The sequence below is a fragment of the Siniperca chuatsi genome, linkage group LG16 (genome assembly GCF_020085105.1).
Source record: "Siniperca chuatsi isolate FFG_IHB_CAS linkage group LG16, ASM2008510v1, whole genome shotgun sequence".
In the NCBI taxonomy this organism is placed as follows: Eukaryota; Metazoa; Chordata; class Actinopteri; order Centrarchiformes; family Sinipercidae; genus Siniperca; species Siniperca chuatsi.
In genome coordinates this window covers 28,998,908-29,019,158 of record NC_058057.1, presented here as the reverse complement: position 1 = coordinate 29,019,158, position 20,251 = coordinate 28,998,908, and the positions used below count along the sequence as shown (strand labels likewise).

At 42.4% G+C, this 20,251-nt stretch overlaps 1 protein-coding gene across 1 annotated transcript; it reads right to left on the bottom strand.

Annotated features, from left to right (window-relative positions):
* Nucleotides 1–11,738: 11,738 nt before the first annotated feature.
* Nucleotides 11,739–20,184, bottom strand: LOC122862905 (ankyrin repeat and SOCS box protein 2-like). The gene is made up of 9 exons (XM_044168771.1): nt 19,954–20,184; nt 18,351–18,686; nt 17,698–17,867; nt 15,290–15,445; nt 14,848–15,093; nt 14,567–14,738; nt 13,632–14,202; nt 13,403–13,556; nt 11,739–12,672 (listed from the first exon to the last, which is right to left on the bottom strand). The coding sequence occupies exons 2-9, from the start codon at nt 18,677–18,679 to the stop codon at nt 12,527–12,529; spliced, it is 1,944 nt and encodes a 647-aa protein (XP_044024706.1). The 5' UTR covers nt 18,680–18,686; nt 19,954–20,184; the 3' UTR covers nt 11,739–12,526.
* Between the last annotated feature and the right edge of the window lie 67 nt (nt 20,185–20,251).

Genomic DNA, 20,251 nt, shown 5'->3' with positions numbered 1-20,251 from the left:
GTCAAAAAACTGTATGCCTCACCTGGCACGCAACACAACTGGCTGCATTACCCTTCCTGTAGTGTGCAAAAATACAGTCCCATTATAGATAACTATAATAACTGGTAATTGCTTGTGCACATGCGGCAACGTGTATGCTGCCTGTTGCCGTAGCTCCGTCTCGACGTCTTACTTTTTCCAACTTTTGACTTTCCTTTTTCTTCCAAACTTGGGTAACTTGTGTGTAAGTATAATTTAAACTACACTCTTTACAAAAATGAGAGTAGAAAGTGTTTTAGTACTTTTTTTCACCGTGGAACTTCTCCTCCCGCTACTTGGTCAGGGCACCGCTGCAGATCAGCTGTTTGGCTGCATTGTTTACACCAGGGAACAGCTGATCGCGCTGAAGCCGAGCGGCATGGCGCCCAGGACAACCGATGTCCCCGCTGAGATCTGGAGGAGGACACACCGAGGATGCAGAGGTGGAACGAAGCGGCGAGGGAAGAGAGAGGGGTCCAGACAAAAGAGACTTAAGTACAAGAGATTTAAGCTGTGTCTGCCTTCTCTCGTCATGGGCAACATGAGATCGCTGGCGAATAAAATGGACGAGCTAACGGCGTTAGCCCGGAGTCAGACGGAGTTCCGTGAGTGTAGTTTGATGTGCTTCTCAGAGACATGGCTACACCAGGATATCCTGGATCATAACGTTTCCATCGACGGCTTTCAGACTGTTCGGGCCGACAGGGATCACACCAGGAGCGGTAAGCGGAAAGGCGGCGGGCTTGCTGTTCTGGATAACAACAGATGGTGTAACCCTGGTCACGTTACCATCAAGCAGAGTATCTGTAGCCCGGACATTGAACTGTTAGCTGTGGGACTCCGGCCAGATTATCTGCCACGTGAATTCTCACATGCCATTGTTGTGGCTGTTTACATCCCCCCCCTCTGCTAACCCACCATCGGCATGCAACGCCATTCACACCGCCATAGCACAACTCCAGACTCAACACCCGAGTGCACTCATATTAATCTCGGGTGACTTCAACTATGTCGGTGTTTCAACAACACTGACTCACTAATTTCACCCAGTATGTGAGTTGTCCTACTAGAGTGGAGAGGACACTGGACCTGCTGTATGCTAACGTTAAGGACGCATACAGCTCTTCCCCCCTCCCCCCCGTGTAGGTCAGACCACAACCTGGTTCACCTCAAACCCTGCCATGTGCCTCTGGTTAAAAGGCAGCCTGCGACCACAAGGACAGTGCAGGAGATGGTCAGAGGAGGCCTACGAGACACTGCAGGAGTGTTTTGAGGTGACAAACTGGGATGCACTCTGTGAGCCTCATGGAGAGGACATTGACGGGCTCACTGAGTGCATCACTGGCTACATTAACTTCTATGTGGACTGCAATGTCTCAACCAAGATGGTCCATTGTTATCCAAATAACAAACCGTGGGTAACAAAGGACATCAAGGACATTCTGAATGCCAAGAGGAGGGCCTTTACTGATGGCAATAGGGAGGAGGTGAGGGCTATCCAGGCTGACCTGAAGGTGAGGATCAGGGAGGCCAAGGAGAAGTACAGGAGGAAGCTGGAGCGGAAACTCCAGCAGAACAACATGAGGGAGGTCTGGAGCAGCATGAAGAGCATCACTGGCTTCAGACCGACTGACAGCAGAGGAGTTGAAGGCAGCTTGGACAGGGTCAACAAACTTAATCTGTTCTTTAACAGATTCAACACAACGGCTCCTGCTCATCCCCCCTCTAACTCAGCTGCTGTCTGCCCTCAGAGTCCTACTCCCCCCTCAACTGGCTCTCAGGCTAACGGCCCTCTCCAGACTGATGACTCCCCCCCCTCCCCCGCCTGTAACCTCTGCTGTGTGCCTGACTGCTGACCAGGTGAGAGGACAGCTGATGAAATTCCACTTATCCCCAGGAACAAGACTTCTTCAAGATTTCCTCTTGGTTCCATTTTTGCTGCTCCTGAAGCAAAGGAAGGTACTGCTACACCCATTGTTCCAGAACAAATCTGAGATATATTTATCCTGTCCTGATCCACCTTCTTTTCACATACAGATCTTGTTTTACAGACAGTCCGGGTGGTGAGACAGGTTTGCCTTTCATGAGGAGAATATGATTGGGAGTAAGTGGTCCAAGATCATTCGGATCCTCGGACAGTTTAGTGATGGGCCGCCTGTTTAATGTGGCCTCAACTTCACAGAGTCCATCATCGTCCAGTGTCTGCTGACGCAAAATGAAGCTGAGCACCCTTCTGATCATGCGCATGACACGTTCCCACGCTGATGGTGGATTAAAACTCAGCTTGATTCCATGCTGAAGTATTGCTCCCTGTATTTTGCTGTGATTTAATCCTACAAGGGCCTCCCATAGTTCTCTTTCTGCGCAAACAAAATTGGTGCCATTGTCAGATCGCATGTAAGAAACTTGGCCTCCTCTGCTCATAAATCGTTGCAAAGCATTAATGCATGCATCAGTGTCCAGTGAGTTTGCCACATCTAGGTGAACAGCTCTGCTCGCCGAACAGGTAAATATCACTCCATGGCATTTATACAGGCTTCTCCCTTTTTTTCCATCTCAATTGGCCCAAAATAGTCAACTCCAACACTCAAAATGGAAGGAGATCAGGCAAAATCCTTTCCAATGGCAGGTCCGCCATTTTTTGTTCACCTGCTCTTATAGTGTAGCGTCTACAAGTACAGCAGTCAGATATGATTTTCCTTATTGCTGAATTAGCATTTGTAATACAGTACTTCCTCTATAGTTTGGATAGTGTGTGGTTTCTTCCACTATGCCAGTTGTTGGTGAATATGCGTAAGGATGAGAGCTGAGGTATGCTGATCTTTTGAAAGGATGATTGGATGCTTGGTTTCTTCTGGCAGTGCTGCCCTACTTCGTCCTTTGGCTTCCAAAGAAAGTTGGGTCCTTTTATCCATCTGCTGCCAATCAGTAGGTTGTCAACTTTTATACCTCTGGACGCATCGCCTGCCGGATTGTCTTTAGCATTGTTATACCCTCATTGTGACACATTTGTAGAGTCTCTGATGGTTGAAACCCTGTTTGCCATGAAGGTTGCTTCACTCTTTGAATCACCTCAGCTGGGAACAGTGCCTGACTGTCCTCGGCTGTCTTCCTAAGTACATAGCAAGCACAGCAGATATTCTATCAGGTCTAGGTCACAGAAACAGCCACTGCTGAACAACCATGTACTGGTCAGCGATCCTATTCACAGCAGCAAAAGCGAGTCTGGCTTGTGGATTAGTGGAGTCGCTGCCTTCCACAGTACCATTAATGACCCAGCCCAGCACTGTCTTTATGGCATATGGGCCTCCTCCACGGCTGTTGACAATTTCTAAGGGAGAGAGAAGATGTTGAGTTAGTAACATGCAGCAATGGGATAAAAATGCATACAGATGGAGAGGGAGAGAAGGAGAGAGGAAAGAGGTGCATCATGGGAAGTCTCCCAGCAGTCTAGACCTATAGCAGCATAACTAAGGGATGGTTCAGGACTCACCTGAGCCAGCCCTAACTATAAGCTTCATCAAAGAGGAAAGTCTTAAGCCTACTCTTAAATGTGGAGATGGTGTCTGTGTCATGTTCAAATGCAGGACTCTAGGCAGGCAGGAAGAAACAAAAGATGAGCTTATTACTCACTTAAAGAGCAACACAACACAACTTAGAGCGGCAGAGAAATCCAGGTAAGTAATCTAAAAAAAGACCAACACAAAAAATAACAGGAGCCCAACAAAGGTAAATCCACACAGAGGCGCAGGAAAAATACAGGACTGAAGCAGAAGTCGGGGGAACAAACGCAGGACACATGGTATGAAGCAACAACGATCTGATACTGAACAAAGGAAACCGACAGATACACTCAGGTAGGGGAGACAACGAGACAGAGGTGAAACCAATTGACACAGGTGAAAACAATGAAAGCAATCAAAGACAGGAAGCAAAATGACCAGACACAAGAGGGAGGGAGAATATTACAAAATAAAACAGGAAATAACAGAACAAAAACCATGACAGTCTGCCTCCCAAACCCAAACTGGGACCTGATTCCTAAGGGATGGTTCAGGGCTCACCCAAGCCAGCCCTAACTATAAGCTTTATCAAAGAGCAAAGTCTTAAGCCTGCTCTTAAATGTGGAGATGGTGTCTGCCTCCTGAACCCAAACTGGGACCTGGTTCCACAGGAGAGGAGCTTGATACCTGAAGGCTCTGGCTCCCGGTCTACTTTTGGAGACTCTAGGAACCACCAGTAACCCTGCAGTCTGGGAGCGCAGTGATCTAGTCGGGTAATAAGGTATTATGAGCTCTTTAAGATACGATGGTGGCTGACCATTAAGAGCTTTGTAGGTGAGGAGAAGGATTTTAAACTCTATCCTGGATTTTACAGGGAGCCAGTGCAGAGAAGCTAATATTGGAGAAATATGATCTCTTTTCCTAGTTATTGTCGGTACACGTGCGTATCACAGCGTTCTGTGCAATTAATATGTACAATGGACCCTGTAAGTATATATATTCATATTTACAATATGTTATGTAAATCACCTAAATATACCATAACAGAATCATCATACTTTTAAACATATAATGCATAGTAAATATGCACAATAAAGTCCCCAGAAAATACGCCATATAGATACACACAAGAAATGTACAACACTCCATAGTACAGATAGACTCATCTGTCAGGTCAAAGACCTAGTACAGTACCTAGAGCTTAATCAGAACAACTTGTATATATCATAGAGCATCAGGTATGAACCATCATAATGTAATGCGATAAGAAGAGAACAGAAAAAGGAAAGTGTAACCTAACTAATTTAGAGGCGCCTGTGCTAATCTAAAAAGGTGGTAATATTGCATGGCAATGAAACAATACCACAGCAATGGAGACACAAGAGGTATATAACCCACAAGCTGAGGATATAATGTCAAACATCAGCAACAGAGCAAAAATAAAAAAAACAGGGCATATCATAAATCCAGACACACACACACACATACATACAACTGGTAAATGGAGGAGACTGACCAGAAAAAGCCTGCACAAGAGAGCCAATATGGAAATGGCCACAAGTCAAAGTCCTCATTTAACCCTTTTGGAGCCAGTGTGTCCAAGGCGTAGATCCAAAACTCTTCTCAGTAACAATGAGTTAATATTACCTGCACGAGCGGGATGTTTGACCAGTTCGATGCCCAAATATCTGCGAGAAGAAACATTGTGGGCAGCTTGTGTGAAATGCACTGCCACTGCGTTTCTAATATCATGGTTTCGAATGTTGGCTCTGTGCTCAGAAATTCTTGTTTTAAGTGGTCTGGTAGTTTTCCCGATGCAGTTCAGGCCACATGGGAATTTAAGCATATAGATCACATTATTGGTGTTGCATGTTATGATACCCATGATGTTGAAAAGTTTTCCTGTTCAGGGGTGATTGAAAGTAGTGGCTTTGTGTGTGAAATTGCATTGTGGGCAGTCACCACATCTGTAATTACCATGAGGAATAGTCTGTAGAAAACGGGGCTGGGCCAGTGGTGGAAGGTCGGCTCTCACCAGCAGGTTTCTCAGATTGGGTGGTGGTGGTCAGGTTGTGTGGTTACACTTTTGTTAAATGCTGGGTCAGATTCTATAATGTGCCAGTGTTTTTGAATGATATATTGAAATTCCATGCCAAGGTGTGAATCGAGTTTCTGTCAGTGCTCTTACTGTACAGGTTAGAACCAAGTCTGAGTCCCTGTAAACAAGGATGTCTAAGAAGTTCCTCTTGTGCTCATCGTATTCAATAGTGAACTTTAGATGCCGACTGCTAGTGTTGCTAAAATTATGGAACTCATTCGGCTGGGTTTCGAGATTTCGTATTTGAAGAAATCACAGTATAGAGAAGCAAAACTGGGAGCCATTTTAGCCCCCATGCTTGTGCCTGACACCTGGTAGTATGAATCAGAGCCAAAAAGAAAAACATTAGATGTGAGGGCAATCTCATTGAGGTCCACAATGCAGTGAGTACTGGGGATGCAGTTAGTGCGCTGATAAACTAAGAATAAGAAGAAGAAGAAAAACTCAGCAGCCTGTAGACACCACATTTTTATAAAGAGATTCGATGTCCATGGTCACTAAAAAACACTGTTCATCTGGAATTTCAAAAGACTGAATCATCTTTATGAACTCCATCGAGCCTTTTACATAGGATGGAAGGGACCTGACGTGTTTGTAGGAAGTGATCAACAAATGCTGAAATGTTCTTAATAGCTGCTACAACTGGTCTGCCTGAGGGTATATCTGTGTAGGTTTTGCAGATCTTGGGGAGGGTATACAAAACCGGTATGACAGGGAAGTCCACTACCATGAAAGTGTGTTCTGGTTTTGTGATTTCTCCAGGAGCAGATCTAATTTGTTCCTTATCTGCTGTTTGAAATCCAGTGTGGAATTATGGTTTAAGGTGGTATTGCTTAGTTGTCTGTGAATTTCATCATCGTATGCTGCACAATCCATGATGACAATAGCTCCATCCTTTTTTATCAAATCAAATTAAATATGTTTATTAACAACTGGAGTTGACCAAAGTGCTGTACAAATTAAAGTGAACGGCACAACACAACAATAACGAGTAGAATGACATCAGTAGCAAAAAGGCACAACTAGTAATAAGGCACAATAATAACAATAAATAGCAATGGTAGAATTTTTAATGCAGTATCAAAATATGTGCACAAATGTAAAACAGAAACTAAATCAAGCTATTCTCGAGTTCATTTCTATCCTCTGATCCTTGGCTAAGTTGTTAGCCACTTTGTATTCCCTCTTTCTGCCCAGGAGGAGGGAAATGTCCTTCTCCACTAGTCTGCAATATGTGTCTGTTGATGTATTTCTATTATTAGGGGGAATAAAGGTGCTTTTACCTCTAAAAGGAGTGCGTGGTCCACCATTGGTTGACTCTCCCACTGTCGTAGTCTGCAGCATCTCTCTCAAACTTCTTCTTTTTGGAAGCAGTGATTTCCTTTACAGTTCATTTTTATGGTGTTCACACTCATCAAGGAGCTGTTTTAATTTGCTCGAATCTGTGAGCATCCAATCAAATGAGCATCTGTTGCGCATTTCACAGCAACGATCACAGAATGTGTCATTGTCCTTACAGATGATTGGACCTTGGACCGGTTTATTTACCTGATGATTATGGTATATTTAGGTGATTTAGAACATATTACACATATGAATTATACTTACACGTACTCTATTTTATGCATTTCTTTTTCTTTATGGTCCAACATTGTGTAATCACATGACCTGTCAGGTACTTGTAAGTGTGTCTCTGCACTTGTTTCATGTCTGAAGAAGGGCTTGTGCCCGAAACGTCACAGTGGGATGACTTTGACCATAACTTTTGCAGTCCTTGCTCATGTGTCCAGTACACAGCCAGAGCTTTCTCGGTGTATGCAAGCAGCAACTTTAATTAATTAATTTCCAAAATGTTCATGTAGGAGCTTTTCTGCCAGTGCATTGCCATGTTCAGGAACCATATGCTGGCAGCTGCATACGAGTGCCGTTGGCTGCCCTCTAGTGAACTGCTCCAAAAAATACAAGCAATCAGCTTTGCTGGCCTTGTCTTCCATGCTCAAATGCTCGAATGAAGGCTCTGTATTAAAGAGGATTAGCTGTTGTTCTTGTTCCTCCAGCACGAGCTGCTGCACGGCCAACCGGTTCAGCTCTCTGAGCATCTGCTTTAATGTTTGCAGGTGCTGTGGAACTACTGCTGTTCCTGCTGCCAGAGCTTCGTCTGCATTTGACACACCGTCCTCAGGAAGAATATCATCAATTGCCTCATTTTTATTTCTGTCATTGTTTTCAACTTGTGATCGCTTACTTTTATCATCATATTTTTCACCACTTTCGATTTCATTTTTCCACATCATTAATGAAATCATTATCTGTAATCATGTTTGCTTTAAAACATGTTTCTTGCCTTTCAGGTTAATCACCATGCAAAAAATCAATGAATTATGCAATGATTTAGCTTCATCACACAAAGCAACAAACTTAGCAAAAGTGCATTTTACCTCAGGTTCCCAATATTTTTCTGCCATTAACTCTTCCACAATTTTTCTTAAATTACTTGCTTTGTTTAACTTAGCCTTTTTGTGCTTTGTAGCCTTTCCAATTTTTCACAAAGTCCCTTGCTATTTAGTTTAACAACCCGCTTTGGCCTATCTGATTTGGTTTCCCCATTGTCATCTGACTCATTAGACATCATTCAATGACATTGTCATTGAAGTCATCAGCGGTAGCCCCAGTAGCCTCGGCAGGTTCAAGTCCAACAAGTCATCACCGTTGTTCACATTTGTCATTGCAGCAATCCCGCACAAACACAGAAGCGCAACAAAGTCAAGTCAAAGTCACAGTTTTGTTTCCTTTTCAGCTACCAAGCTTACACTCATACCTCATGAGGAACAATCAATGTTGATTGGCGTCCTGCCCGCCCCTGCTGAATCCAAAGTCCGTGGCCGTGCTGGTCCTGGTCCCGACGAGTCGTGTCTCCGCACTGGATAATTCACAGTCGGCCTCCTTCGTTCTTCACAGCAGCTCCAGTCGTGCACAGGAACATCCATCATTAATACCCCGCTCAATTACTGTCCGTGTTTTCGTATGGGCCCTATAAGTCCATACAAATAAATCAGCAGAATTTAACTCAAACCAACTGAAAAGAATGTGAATAATTTTCAATACATGACAGTATATGCTATTTGAGGGAAATATTTAAGTATACTCCAACACGTTTGTTGCTCTTTAAATTTCCACACATAATAATTCTATGCTACTGTTTAGGCCTCCTGTTGTAATACAGCTGTGGTCCCCAGTCTGGATGGAGGTAAGGTGTAAGGAGCCATGGTTTGAATGGATAGCCACTGTCCCCTAACGAGTGACACCTGGCTGGCACATAAAGTCCTTCAAAAAGCTGTCTCAGGCCACTCTCTGAAAGTATCCTGGCATCATTTCTTGAGCCGGACCATTTTGCAATAGTGTCCAAAATCTTGCAGTCCGCACTGAAAACAATTTGAGCACTGATGCTGTGGTACCTCTTCCTGTTGACAAAAATGTCTTCATTTTCTGATGGTGCGATAATGCGGATGTGCGTCCCATCAATTACACCAACAAACCCCGGGAAGCTATGTCCATGAATGCCCTTTTGTGAGCCTGTAAGGTGTGGACATCCAGTGGAAATGAAATGAACTACGTCACAATATGCGACTGCGAGAGAGCTGTAATTGTTTGTGTGATCACTCTGCTGATGGAAGGTTGCGACAGACCCAAGTCATCACTGCTGCGCTGTTGCATTTTTCCAGTTGCCAAATATCTTAGTGTTGTGATAATTTCTGGCACTATTATTATGATATAGTGTTATTGTGTTGGGTGGGAGATGTGAGCACATCTCTAATGAGATCCACCACAATATGTGTTAACATGTGTTCTGTCCCAGGCTGAGCCCAGATCTGTGGAAGATTGATACCAGGTCTCTCCGGGGTTAATCTGCGATTTTACTAGTCTCATTCAGACGAGTCGATGTTCTGGTCGATCAGGAAGGAAACCGCCAAGTTTCATACTAATGTTGTGATAAATCTATTGATAATCTATAATTATAATAATCTAATACAGAAATCTGTTTACCAGTTTAGATACATATTGATCCAATCAGACCAGCAACAATAACCAGGGATTCTTCTAGGTCACTCTAAAAGAAAGATAACTGTTTTAATTCCAAATTGTTTTATTGTTTTATCTGTTTTATTATAATTGTTGTTTTTCTTATATTATTGTTGGTATTTTATTCCATTTTTATTTTGTATTATTTAATTGCCTGATTTTATTTGTTTCATTGCCTCCTGAAATGTTTTAATCCTGGTTCAACCATGAAAAGCACTTTGTAACTTTGTGCTGTATAAAGTTTTTTTTTAATTATAATTATTACACACTTAACTAAAACAGTCATTAACTGCCGGATTTAGCAGTAAACTGATAAACTAACAAATCACATAACTAGTTCTAACCTAATTAAACTTAGAGTAAACTATGTGTGTGTGTGTGTGTGTGTGTGTGTGTGTGTGTGTGTGTGTGTGTGTGTGTGTGTGCATGTGGGTGTTATTCTTAGATTCAGCTGCTGAGTGAAACTGAGCAAACAAGGTCACAGCTGAGCTGCACGAAGCTTAAAAAAATCTAAGCATTTAAAACAACAGAGTGGCGACAGTAAAGAGAAGTTAACAAAACTGTTTATTTTAGTCAAAGTCGAAACCTAAAACTCCAACATCTGTTAAAACCAGCAAACATCCACTGACCAGTTCACAATACAAACTGAGACTGTGCAGAGGCTCGGTGTTTCAGAAACGCTCAGAGTGATACCTCCGTCTGTAAGCACGCAGCTATGTTTCTGTGACCTTTAATAACTCTGTTCAGTGTTTCACAGCTACATGCTTGTGTGTATGTTTATAGACGCAAACATGTGCGTAAATTTAAATACTCTTATCTATTAATAATTGATTGATTTAAATCTGTCTGAGGATATGAGGCAGTATCAACAACAGTAGTTTTATCAGATTCTCCTGATTTTATTGTTTCACTTGTTTTTAATTGAACTATCTCTATTTCTTTTATTTGATATTTTATATCACTTTTTATTCTGATCCAGTTAGTGTTTTGTTACCTTGAAGTTTCCAATTTGATTATATTTTATATTTGATTTTATAATCTGTTGATTTTAATTTGCTGCCTTGTGTGAAGTACATTGTAAATTGAGTTTGAAAAGTGTTTTATAGATAAAGATTATTATTATCATCATCATCATGACTCTGAATCTCTGCGCAGTAACATTAAAGAGATGGTTTCCCGCCTGGTGAATGCCTCCATATCTATTTATTATCTGTGATCCGTAGAATCTATAGATAATCTGTAGGAAACAGACACAAGATGTTATAAATTTCAGTTATCGAACAGACACAGGTCAAAGGTCACAGTTACCACATGACTGACATTTCATCTGCCCTGAAAAAACAGCAAGTGAAGCATTTCACATTACAAAGTTAAATTTACACATTGTTTTTTGACTATAAGACCCTGTGAAATTTGTTTAACTAAAAAAATTTTTATTTCTTCTAAAACATGAAACATTGTTTTTGTGAAGAGAAATGTGTGTGACATACCGTCCAGGTTCACTGACTCTTCTTTACATTTCACTATGTGGTGAGTCAAAGATATAAATGAATACAATAATAAGTTAAAAAATAGCCGCGGGGGTTCAAGCCAACACGGACCGTTAGAAGTTTAAAGCTTTTGATCTGGACCTGGTCAGATGTGGCCCAGATGTGACAAAAGCAGTGAAATCTCCCTTTTTTGCATTTTCACAAATAGAAAGAAGAAACAAACAATTTCTGATTCATAGTCTGATTCGTGTTTTGCCACGCACATTTTTTGCCCTTGTAGCGCCCCCTAGTGGTCAATTTGAATGAAACTTTCTGGGCATGTTTCAGGTACTTCTGTGGACGTTTCCTGCAAGTTTTGTGATGATTGGACAAACAATTTCTGATTTATAGTCTGATTTGTGTTATGCCACGCCCATTTTGAAGTTAATTGGCCAATATCTTGAAAACTAAATAAGATATCAACAAGCTTTATACAACTTTTGATAAGCTTCATTCAATGATGATCCACCGAAAATGTGGTAGCAATCGGACCTACGGTTCAGGAGGAGATGTCAAAAATGTGTTTTTCAAAAAATTCTAAATGGCAGAAAATCTAGGCGGGCTTTAGTGGTCCAAGAGGCTGTTTTGTAGAGCACATTGACCTGTGAGAGACATTTCAAGTCATTCGGACTTACGGTGTGAGGGGCGTGGCCTGTTCAAAATTGCATTTTTGGGCCTTAATTACAGCGCCACCATGTGGCCGATTGGGTTCATATTTCTGTGGAAGCACATGCGCATCATTTCCAGTTATTGGGCCGAGGTTCGTGTTTCTAGCTCATTCCAGCTCATGGCAATTTGAGCCAAAGCAGCAGACAACAAATAATAATAAATATAATAAACCAGCACAAACATAAAAGGGTCTCAGCCCCTTTTGGGAGGTGGTGTTATAATCATATAATCATGTCAATATTGTGTAAGACCAGTATGACCAGTTCAACTGCAACACCACAACAGAAAAACAGCAAGCTCCCAACACAAGAACTCTTAAAAAGTAAGCCTTTAAAATCATTTTAACCCAGAACCCTAACCCAAGTTTAGGAGTGATTTTATATTTAACAGGTGCACGATCTCAGGTTTTAGCAGGTGGCTAAGCTAAGCTAACAAGCACTTTATTTTCCATCAATAACTTTTAATTGAACAAAATGGTGTACAATGCTGAACAAGACGTCAGGGTTACCGGTTAGCTTGCCAGCTACAGCAGTCCACCAACTAGCCCTGCGAGAACTCCCTACGTCACCGAGCTGCCAGCCCGACGTGTAGCGTGGACGCACGATGCAACCACCGGTTAACAGGTGCTTTCAGGTAAGTGAGCAGTGGACGTCGTACAACAGGAAGCGGATGAGTCTGACAGGAAGTGGCAGAGTGTGGAGCAGTTTGAGTCTTTGGACTCCGACCAGACGTCTGATCTTCAACCTGCAGAGCTGCATCAGGGGATGAGGAGGAACTAAACAGAAAACACAGACAGGTTAGAGATTTAAAACAGACTGAGTCTGAACAGAACAGATCCCTGATCTGTGGTAGCTCTAGGTGAGCCCCGCCCCCAGACAGTACTGTCTCCACCCCCAGCTCAGCAAGCCACTCAGAGAGAAGTCAGTACTGGTCTGTTTTTTATGTATTGGACTGAATTATATTAACAAGTGTTTATGTTTTGTTCCCCGTTAGTGAAAATATTACAAACACATTAAAACATGAGCTCTGACATCATCAGTTGGACTGTCAAATACAACAGGCACTTTTCCAGGAACATTTTCTAAAACCTCAGGAACTTTTATAGGAACAAGTCACCGTTCTTAGGAACTCTGGATCAGTTTTAGCATCTTTGGAGCCTTTCTAGAAACTCTGAAACATTTTTTTAAGGAACTATGGAACCTTATTTAGGAACTCAGAAATCTTTATAGGAACATATAGATCTTTTGAAAAACTCAGGGACCTTTTTCAGAACACAAAACCTTATATATATATATATATATATATATATATATATATATATATATATATATATATATATACATACTCAAGAATGTTTGTAGGAACTCAAAATTCAAAAACCTCCAGCTTGGTTTACAGCTGTGATACAGGATCCAGTAACTGGTAGAAGTGACCTCAGGCCCGCCCACCCATAGTTACTGTTGCTATGAGAACTTTGTCAACTGTCAGCGTTGTTTGTTTCTTACGAGCTTTCAGTTTGATCGGTGCCCAGTCGCTGCGACTCTCCAGAACCTCCAACAGCCGAGAGCAGAGACGGACATGACTGACGTAGTCCAGCAGCAACGAGATGATCGGACCAGTTACATGGCAGAAAGACGAGCTGGAGACGGCCTCACAGAACTGCAACAAGATGTAGGACACCCTTTATCTAACAGATTCACATGCATTGATTTATGCTGGATGTTTCTGACTCACCTGTATGCTGCGCTGTGGCTGTACATCTCTGCTGACCTGCAATTCTTCGATGGGACGGCGTGACGGTGTGACGGCCGGATGTGGTTTTTGGCCGTACGGACAGTCAAAGCAGGGCAGAGCGTCGCAGCCATTGTCCAGCAGCAGTTTGAGCATCGGCAGAGACTCCATGTAGAGCAGGATGGCCGACAGGAACGAGGACGGCTGGGTGGAGATCTGAGCGTTGACATCAGCGCCATACCTCAGCAGCAGCTTCGCCATGTCCATCCAGCCGAGCCGGGCGGCGATGAGCAGCGGGTTGAAGACATCCAGGTTGGGGTCAGCTCCGGCCTCCAGCAGCATCTCACTGGCCTCCAGGTTCCCGTTGTAGACGGAGAAGTAGAGCGCTGTGCTCCGCCGGTCCTCGTACATTCTGGAGCGTTCTGCTGACAGCTTGGTGTTGACGTTGAAGCCGGAGTCAATCAGCAGCTCCATGATGTCATCCCTGTTCTTCTCTGCAGCGATGTGCAGAGGACTGATGCCGCTGTGCTGGACTCTGACCCTGCTGGTCACTGGGATCAGCAGAGACACAATTCTGGAAATACAAGAAGGTAGCTGTCAGGGAGGCTTTAGAATCAAACACCTGGATATCAACAGCAGAGTCTGGCTGATTGTGGCTGAGCACCAACAAACTCTTCCGTGTTCTGGCACCAGACCACACCAGAAACAGGTTTTTACTAGAGAGAGAGATTCAAGTTTGTAACCTCAGACTTCTGTGGTGTTTATTCTGAAACCTCTTAAAGCCCTGGACAGTAAATGTACGTAAACATATGGTGGAAGAACTTGTCAATCAGAGAGTACCAGTGGGTTTATTAAAAAAGTATCCATGAAACACAGAACAGTTAATAAAGGTAAACCAGTGACAGGCAGTTTTAGACTCATACAGTCAAATCTCAGACCGTGAGTGATTGTTCTGAACAGCCACATGAAGAGGCAGCAGGCCAGACTTCATGGATCGGTTAGCATCAGCTTTCAGAGAGAGCAGCATGTCCACAGCAGAAACATGACCGTTCTTACAGGCTTCGAACAGCGGCGAGGCTCCGTCTTGTGCCTGTCCATTTATATCTGCACCTGAGAGACATGAAAACACCTTCAGAAACACCTTAACATCAATCTGTCCATTTATATCTGCACCCTAGAGACAGTAAAGATAATTCATGGACAGGTTTGTAGGACTGACCTTTGTTAGCGAGCAGGTGGAGGACATCAACATGTCCGTGCTGTGCGGCAGTGAAGAACGGTTGGATGCCGTAGATGTTTTTGGTGTGTAGATTGGCTCCAGCCTCTAGTAACATCCTGCAGAGTTCCAGTTGTCCATGTCTGCAGGATTCATGAAGAGCACTTCCTCCCTGAATGCAGAGGCGATTCACCTGAGCTCCAAACCTCAGCAGCAGATCCGCAATGGCTTTGTTCGCATGCTCACAAGCTGAAAAAAACAACAGCCTCAGGCTGGAACACAACAATAAAACCATCCACTTTTTTCAGACCAGGAGGGATAAAACTTAACATTTTTGATAACACAAAGCTAAGATCCCTGGTTTCCCTTTACAAACGTGACATCACTACATCTTTCAGCAGGCTCTATGATGTCAGCTGTGACATCAGCTGTGATGTCAGCTCACCTGCGAACAGTGGCGTCTCTTGGTCCTTGTTGGCAAGGTTTGGGTCGGCTCCGTGCTTCAGGAGAAAGTCGACACAGGAAACGTTTCCTCGACTAGCAGCCAGCAGCAGAGCGGTCTGATTCTTTAAAGTGCATCTGTTCACTGAGTCGGGATGAGCTAAGGACAGACAAAGGTCAAAGGTCAAACTGTGCAACAAGGGTGCCAACTGTCATAAAACCTCATACAAAACTGTTGGCTTGTTTGGAACAACATGTAAAGAATAACGCTGAAGGGGCCTGAGTGGAGATGTGGCTTTAGAGAGGGACAGAGAGACGGACATTGTGACAGTATTTGATTTGTTAAGGATAACTAGTTCCATAGTTTCATTGCAGTATGCTTAATTAGGACCAATACTGACTGCAGTCTGCCCAGGCTTCTGATTGGCTAAAAGGTATAACATGCTGCATGTGTTAGTTGAAGCTATGGAGTCTTGAGAGCACACTACTCTTTGGCCGTGCTTACTGTGCTTGTGTAGTATGTTCAAAGTATTTTGTTACCATATATTTGAAGAATAAAGTTTTTCAACGGTTGAAATGAAGAACATGGACTACGGACACTCATCAACTATATGCTTGAACTCTATAGCTTAATCTGGCATTTTCAAGAAATAGACGGAGCCACACTAAGGCTGTATTCACACCATTTCAGGCGTTGCAGCGAAAACGCCAGTCCTCCCATTCATTTGAATGTGGGTAATGCGTTTAGGCTGTGGCGATGAGACTGCAGGGGGGTGCGTAAAAATTTCAGCAGCCCTGCTGGGAAAAGTTGAAACTTTTGGTGAAACGCAACCCAACGTCATGGTGTGGTGGCCAATCACGTAAGTCGGTGATCAGACCAGAAGACACCCACGGGAAGAAGAACCTAGTTCACCATGTAGCATTGTAGCATTCTGCTGTTTACCGAGCAACTGTGAAGAAGGAAGAGAGACTGATCGCCGCCGTGATGACCTTTCCAGAGCTGTACAACCCTGCCGTGAGTAAGTACAAAGACGTTAATTGCCGTGCAGTTGCCATATCGCTCTTCAAGTTTTCTTTCTGGTTAGTATTTCAACTTGTGCTACAATCAGCACACACATCACACAAATGGGCCATGTAGTGACACTCCCACATCGGTGCACAACCCACCTGATTTGGTGTGAATACAGCCTAACATGGTCAGTTGGTCAGAGGTGTCCTGTTGTGAACAAAAGTGTTGGACAAGTGGAATAGAAACCCTGTAGGTGGCACTAGAAGAACGATCAGGGGATCACCACAATCTGTAGGATTCAATCATTGGGGACCATGAATGTCTGTACAAAATGTCATGATAATCCATCCAACAGTTGTTGGATTTCCAACTGATCAATACTTTCATCACCAGAGCCACCATGCCAGAGTGGCAAAAAACAACAGTAATAATGGACTGTGTAAAGAGCACAATCAAGAGCAATCAAACTGAGGAGAGTTATGAAAGCAACTGATAGCGAATGGGTTTATTAACAAATATGATGGTTGATTGACTGTATCTGTGTTGGTAAAGATATTAAATTTGTGTACAATCTAAATGTGTCAATCATCATAACTGACATTTCTTGCACCAGAAAACACCATGAATTTAATTTAATCAGGATTTAACATGAGTTTCAGATTTATATGTAACTTCTGAATTGAATAAAAAGGAACCTGAACCAAACAGAAGAAGAAAACCGTCTCATCAGCATATACATATTTTCCTACCATGTACTATAGATTGATTGCTGAGTGAAGCTGAAGATTCTGTTTTAGTTTAAGGCCTGAAAGGAGTTGAAATGTTTAAGTGACAAATTGAGCAGAAAGGTTCAGTTGAAGTAATGAAAGAAATGAATGTCAGCTGAAGTGTCAGCTGAAGTGGAAGCACTAAAAGCAGATAAACACTCAGTTATGGAATATGAGATGGAAGCAGTTGAATTGTCTTTTGAACAGAAATGAAGCAGTAGAAAACAGTGTCGTCAGCATATTGATGGATTTTCCTACCATGTATCAATAAGGCAATACTAATCATTTAGATAGAAAATAAAACAAGACCAAATATGAATCCCTGTGAGATAACTTTGGGAAATTGTAGGTCTTAAGAAGACATGTTCTCCTTTTCTGAACTGAACATTGATGAATGATTGGGAAATGTTGAAAAGACTGAGTGAATGCAACACATTCAATCTCATGGAGTCTTCAGATAAACCTTAGACTTCATCAGTACATTATGTAACATTTATTATGTACAAATTAGGTGTGTGATGTAATTCAGTGTGTGGTTGACCATGTTTTTAGAATGACATGAAAAACAAACAAAAGTATAAACAAACTCAAATCCTCTCCTTCATCAGTCAACCAGAAATCAGCGGTCATCCTCACCTCTGATGAGGATACTGACACACTTTAGCTGTCCGTAATAAGCAGCTTCATGAAGAGCGATCCAGCCTTCACCGTTCTGCTCCATCAGACTGCTGGATCTCCGTCTGACCAAATCCATCAAACCCTCTGCATCTCCGTTTATAATCAGAGACTGCAAAGGACTGAACTCTCTGAGACAAAAACAAAAAACACTCACTATGAGGACCAGGAACTGGGACAGATAACAATAAGAAATTGTAAACAGCTAGTTAACATCCAACATTTGTTGAAGGACTCTGTTAGGTCAGCAAGGAGTGGTTGGGCAGGCCAACAGATGCCAAATCCTCCATCTACCAGACTGAGGAGTGTGGTGAACCACACCCTCGATGGCTATCTGGGAACTACGAGCAGATATATGACGAAACATCTCACTCATTGGTCCATCACTAATGGGTGAAACAAAACGTGCAGAGGCATCTGAATGAGCTCATTATCCACACAGAGAGGGCAAGAAGGAGCTTGAGCAAAACTACAGACTTTAAGTTTGGTTAAAGTCTGGCTGTTTGTTTATAGTCCAGTTTTTGGAATTATGTGTTTTACTGTGTTTTTGATGTTTGTTGGCTGTTTGCAGATGTTTACTTCCTCTCTAGACAGTTCAATCTGAACTGACTCACCTCTTGAAGGCTTTGTAGAGGAACTGAGACAGGCCTGTTGGGGGGTTTGCACAGTTTGGGACATCTGGGGTGTCTGAAGATGGAGGTTGGGATGGAGGGACATAGTACAGGTGTCTGGGGGGGTCAGGATATCTCTGTCCGGCGTTTGGGTTTGTTTGAGTGGGCGCAGCAGGGGCGGGAGGGGCTGAGGATGATGATGTGCTCTGACCAGAGTTTGGAGTATGGTGTCTGTCAGAGAAGCTTCTCTCTGCAGCGATCTGTAACAGCTCCTCATCAGACAGGTGACTGTAAACACTGTAGTCATCCAGATTCAACTCAGAGGCCGCCATGTTGGATCTAATAGGCGGAGAAAGAAACAACTGTTCGAAAAAGGTCCAATCAGTTTGATTCAAAAAGTATACTGATATATTTGATTAAAACTCAGCAGAAGTGAGAAGTCATATTCAGACTGAGAGGCAGCTAGTGGATAAATATAACTGCTCTGGTCAGGCTGACCCTGCTGGTAAATGTGAGATCTGTGACTGGAAGCTGTGGAGGTCAGCGGTGTTTCTTTTCTCTGTCCTGAAGCCAAAATATTCAAACACACTGAGAGCTGACGATCTGTTCTGCAGAAGCTGCAGAAAACAGAAATATCACGTTCTTTCTTGTTGGAATCTGGAGGATTTTTCTACATTTCTAATGTGTCTTAAACACAAACTGAACTGAATCTGACCAAGAAACTGACAAAGATCAGTGACATATATGTGATCATAGTATCTACTTTAAAATAGCCTCATAAAACTCAACCATAAATAGATGTCTTTGGCTTCGACCCTTTCTAATTCTGTTTTACCTGTGATTTTATTGGCCCTTCCACCATAAACATAACCTATAACATTATATCCAATAATATCATAACAAAAACACACAAAAGTATAGCATTACGTAACACAACATAAAATAACATCACAACATAACACAATATAACTTAACAGAATAACATGATTAACATTAAATAAAAAATAAACCAACATAACACAAGGTTCAAGGTTCAAGGTTCAAGGTACATTTATTTGTCATTCTACAACACAGGGCTGCACAATGAAATTAAAGCTGTACATACAGAACATATAAATATTTAACATTAGAATAGAATAAAAATTATATATATAATGTATAAATAATACCAAAATTACATAACTCAACATAATATAACGAGATTACATAACATAATAGCATAAAGTAACACAACAACATAAATATAACACCTGCTGTGCAAATTTATCACACAGAGTTTTAACAACATTACAAAAATATTATTCAGTCTGTTAATGTCATAAATTTCCACATACAGAAATATATATTTTGGTTTCATGACCGGAAACCTTGGAGATAAAGAACTTTGTTTCATTCTTTCGTCTGAAAAAGTGTAATTTGGACGAGTTTTAGAAAGTTTGTCATCTGCTGCTGACTGAGGTGATCAAGCACTAAAATGTGTCTTTTAGTGGCGTTGTGAGCGAGCAAGATGCTGCTGAAGTTCAGTCTGGAGTGTACTTCTGCATCACTGAACGAGGTAAAACCTGAAAAACCTTTAAACAACTGATGAAAGGCAGTGTGGTCCTACCTGCGAAAGGGTCGGTTTTCAGCAGAGACGTCTGTGTTTGGGGTTAAAGCAGAAAGACTGTTGCTTTCATGTGCTGCAGGCGAAGAGGGTCGGACACAACTCTGACACCGAAACTCTGCTGGCTGATGGTCAAAGAGACCAAAGTGACCAACTTCCTGTCTGAGTCTAACAGGCTGACAGGCAGAGGTGGGATGGAAGTACTTTTACTCAAGGTACTTGTACTTTACATGAGTATTTCCATTTTATGCTACTTTACACTTCGACTCCACCACATCTCAGAGGAAATACTGTACTTTGA

Bases quoted from the DNA above. Each gene is read 5' to 3' on its own strand.
- LOC122862905 (XM_044168771.1), bottom strand. From the start codon at position 18,679: ATGGCGGCCTCTGAGTTGAATCTGGATGACTACAGTGTTTACAGTCAC. The intron at 15,094-15,289 runs GTGAGCTGACAT...TGTTTTTTTCAG, and splicing joins AGAGACGCCACTGTTCGCAG to CTTGTGAGCATGCGAACAAA. The intron at 14,739-14,847 runs GTCAGTCCTACA...CATGTCTCTCAG, and splicing joins CCACCTGCTCGCTAACAAAG to GTGCAGATATAAATGGACAG.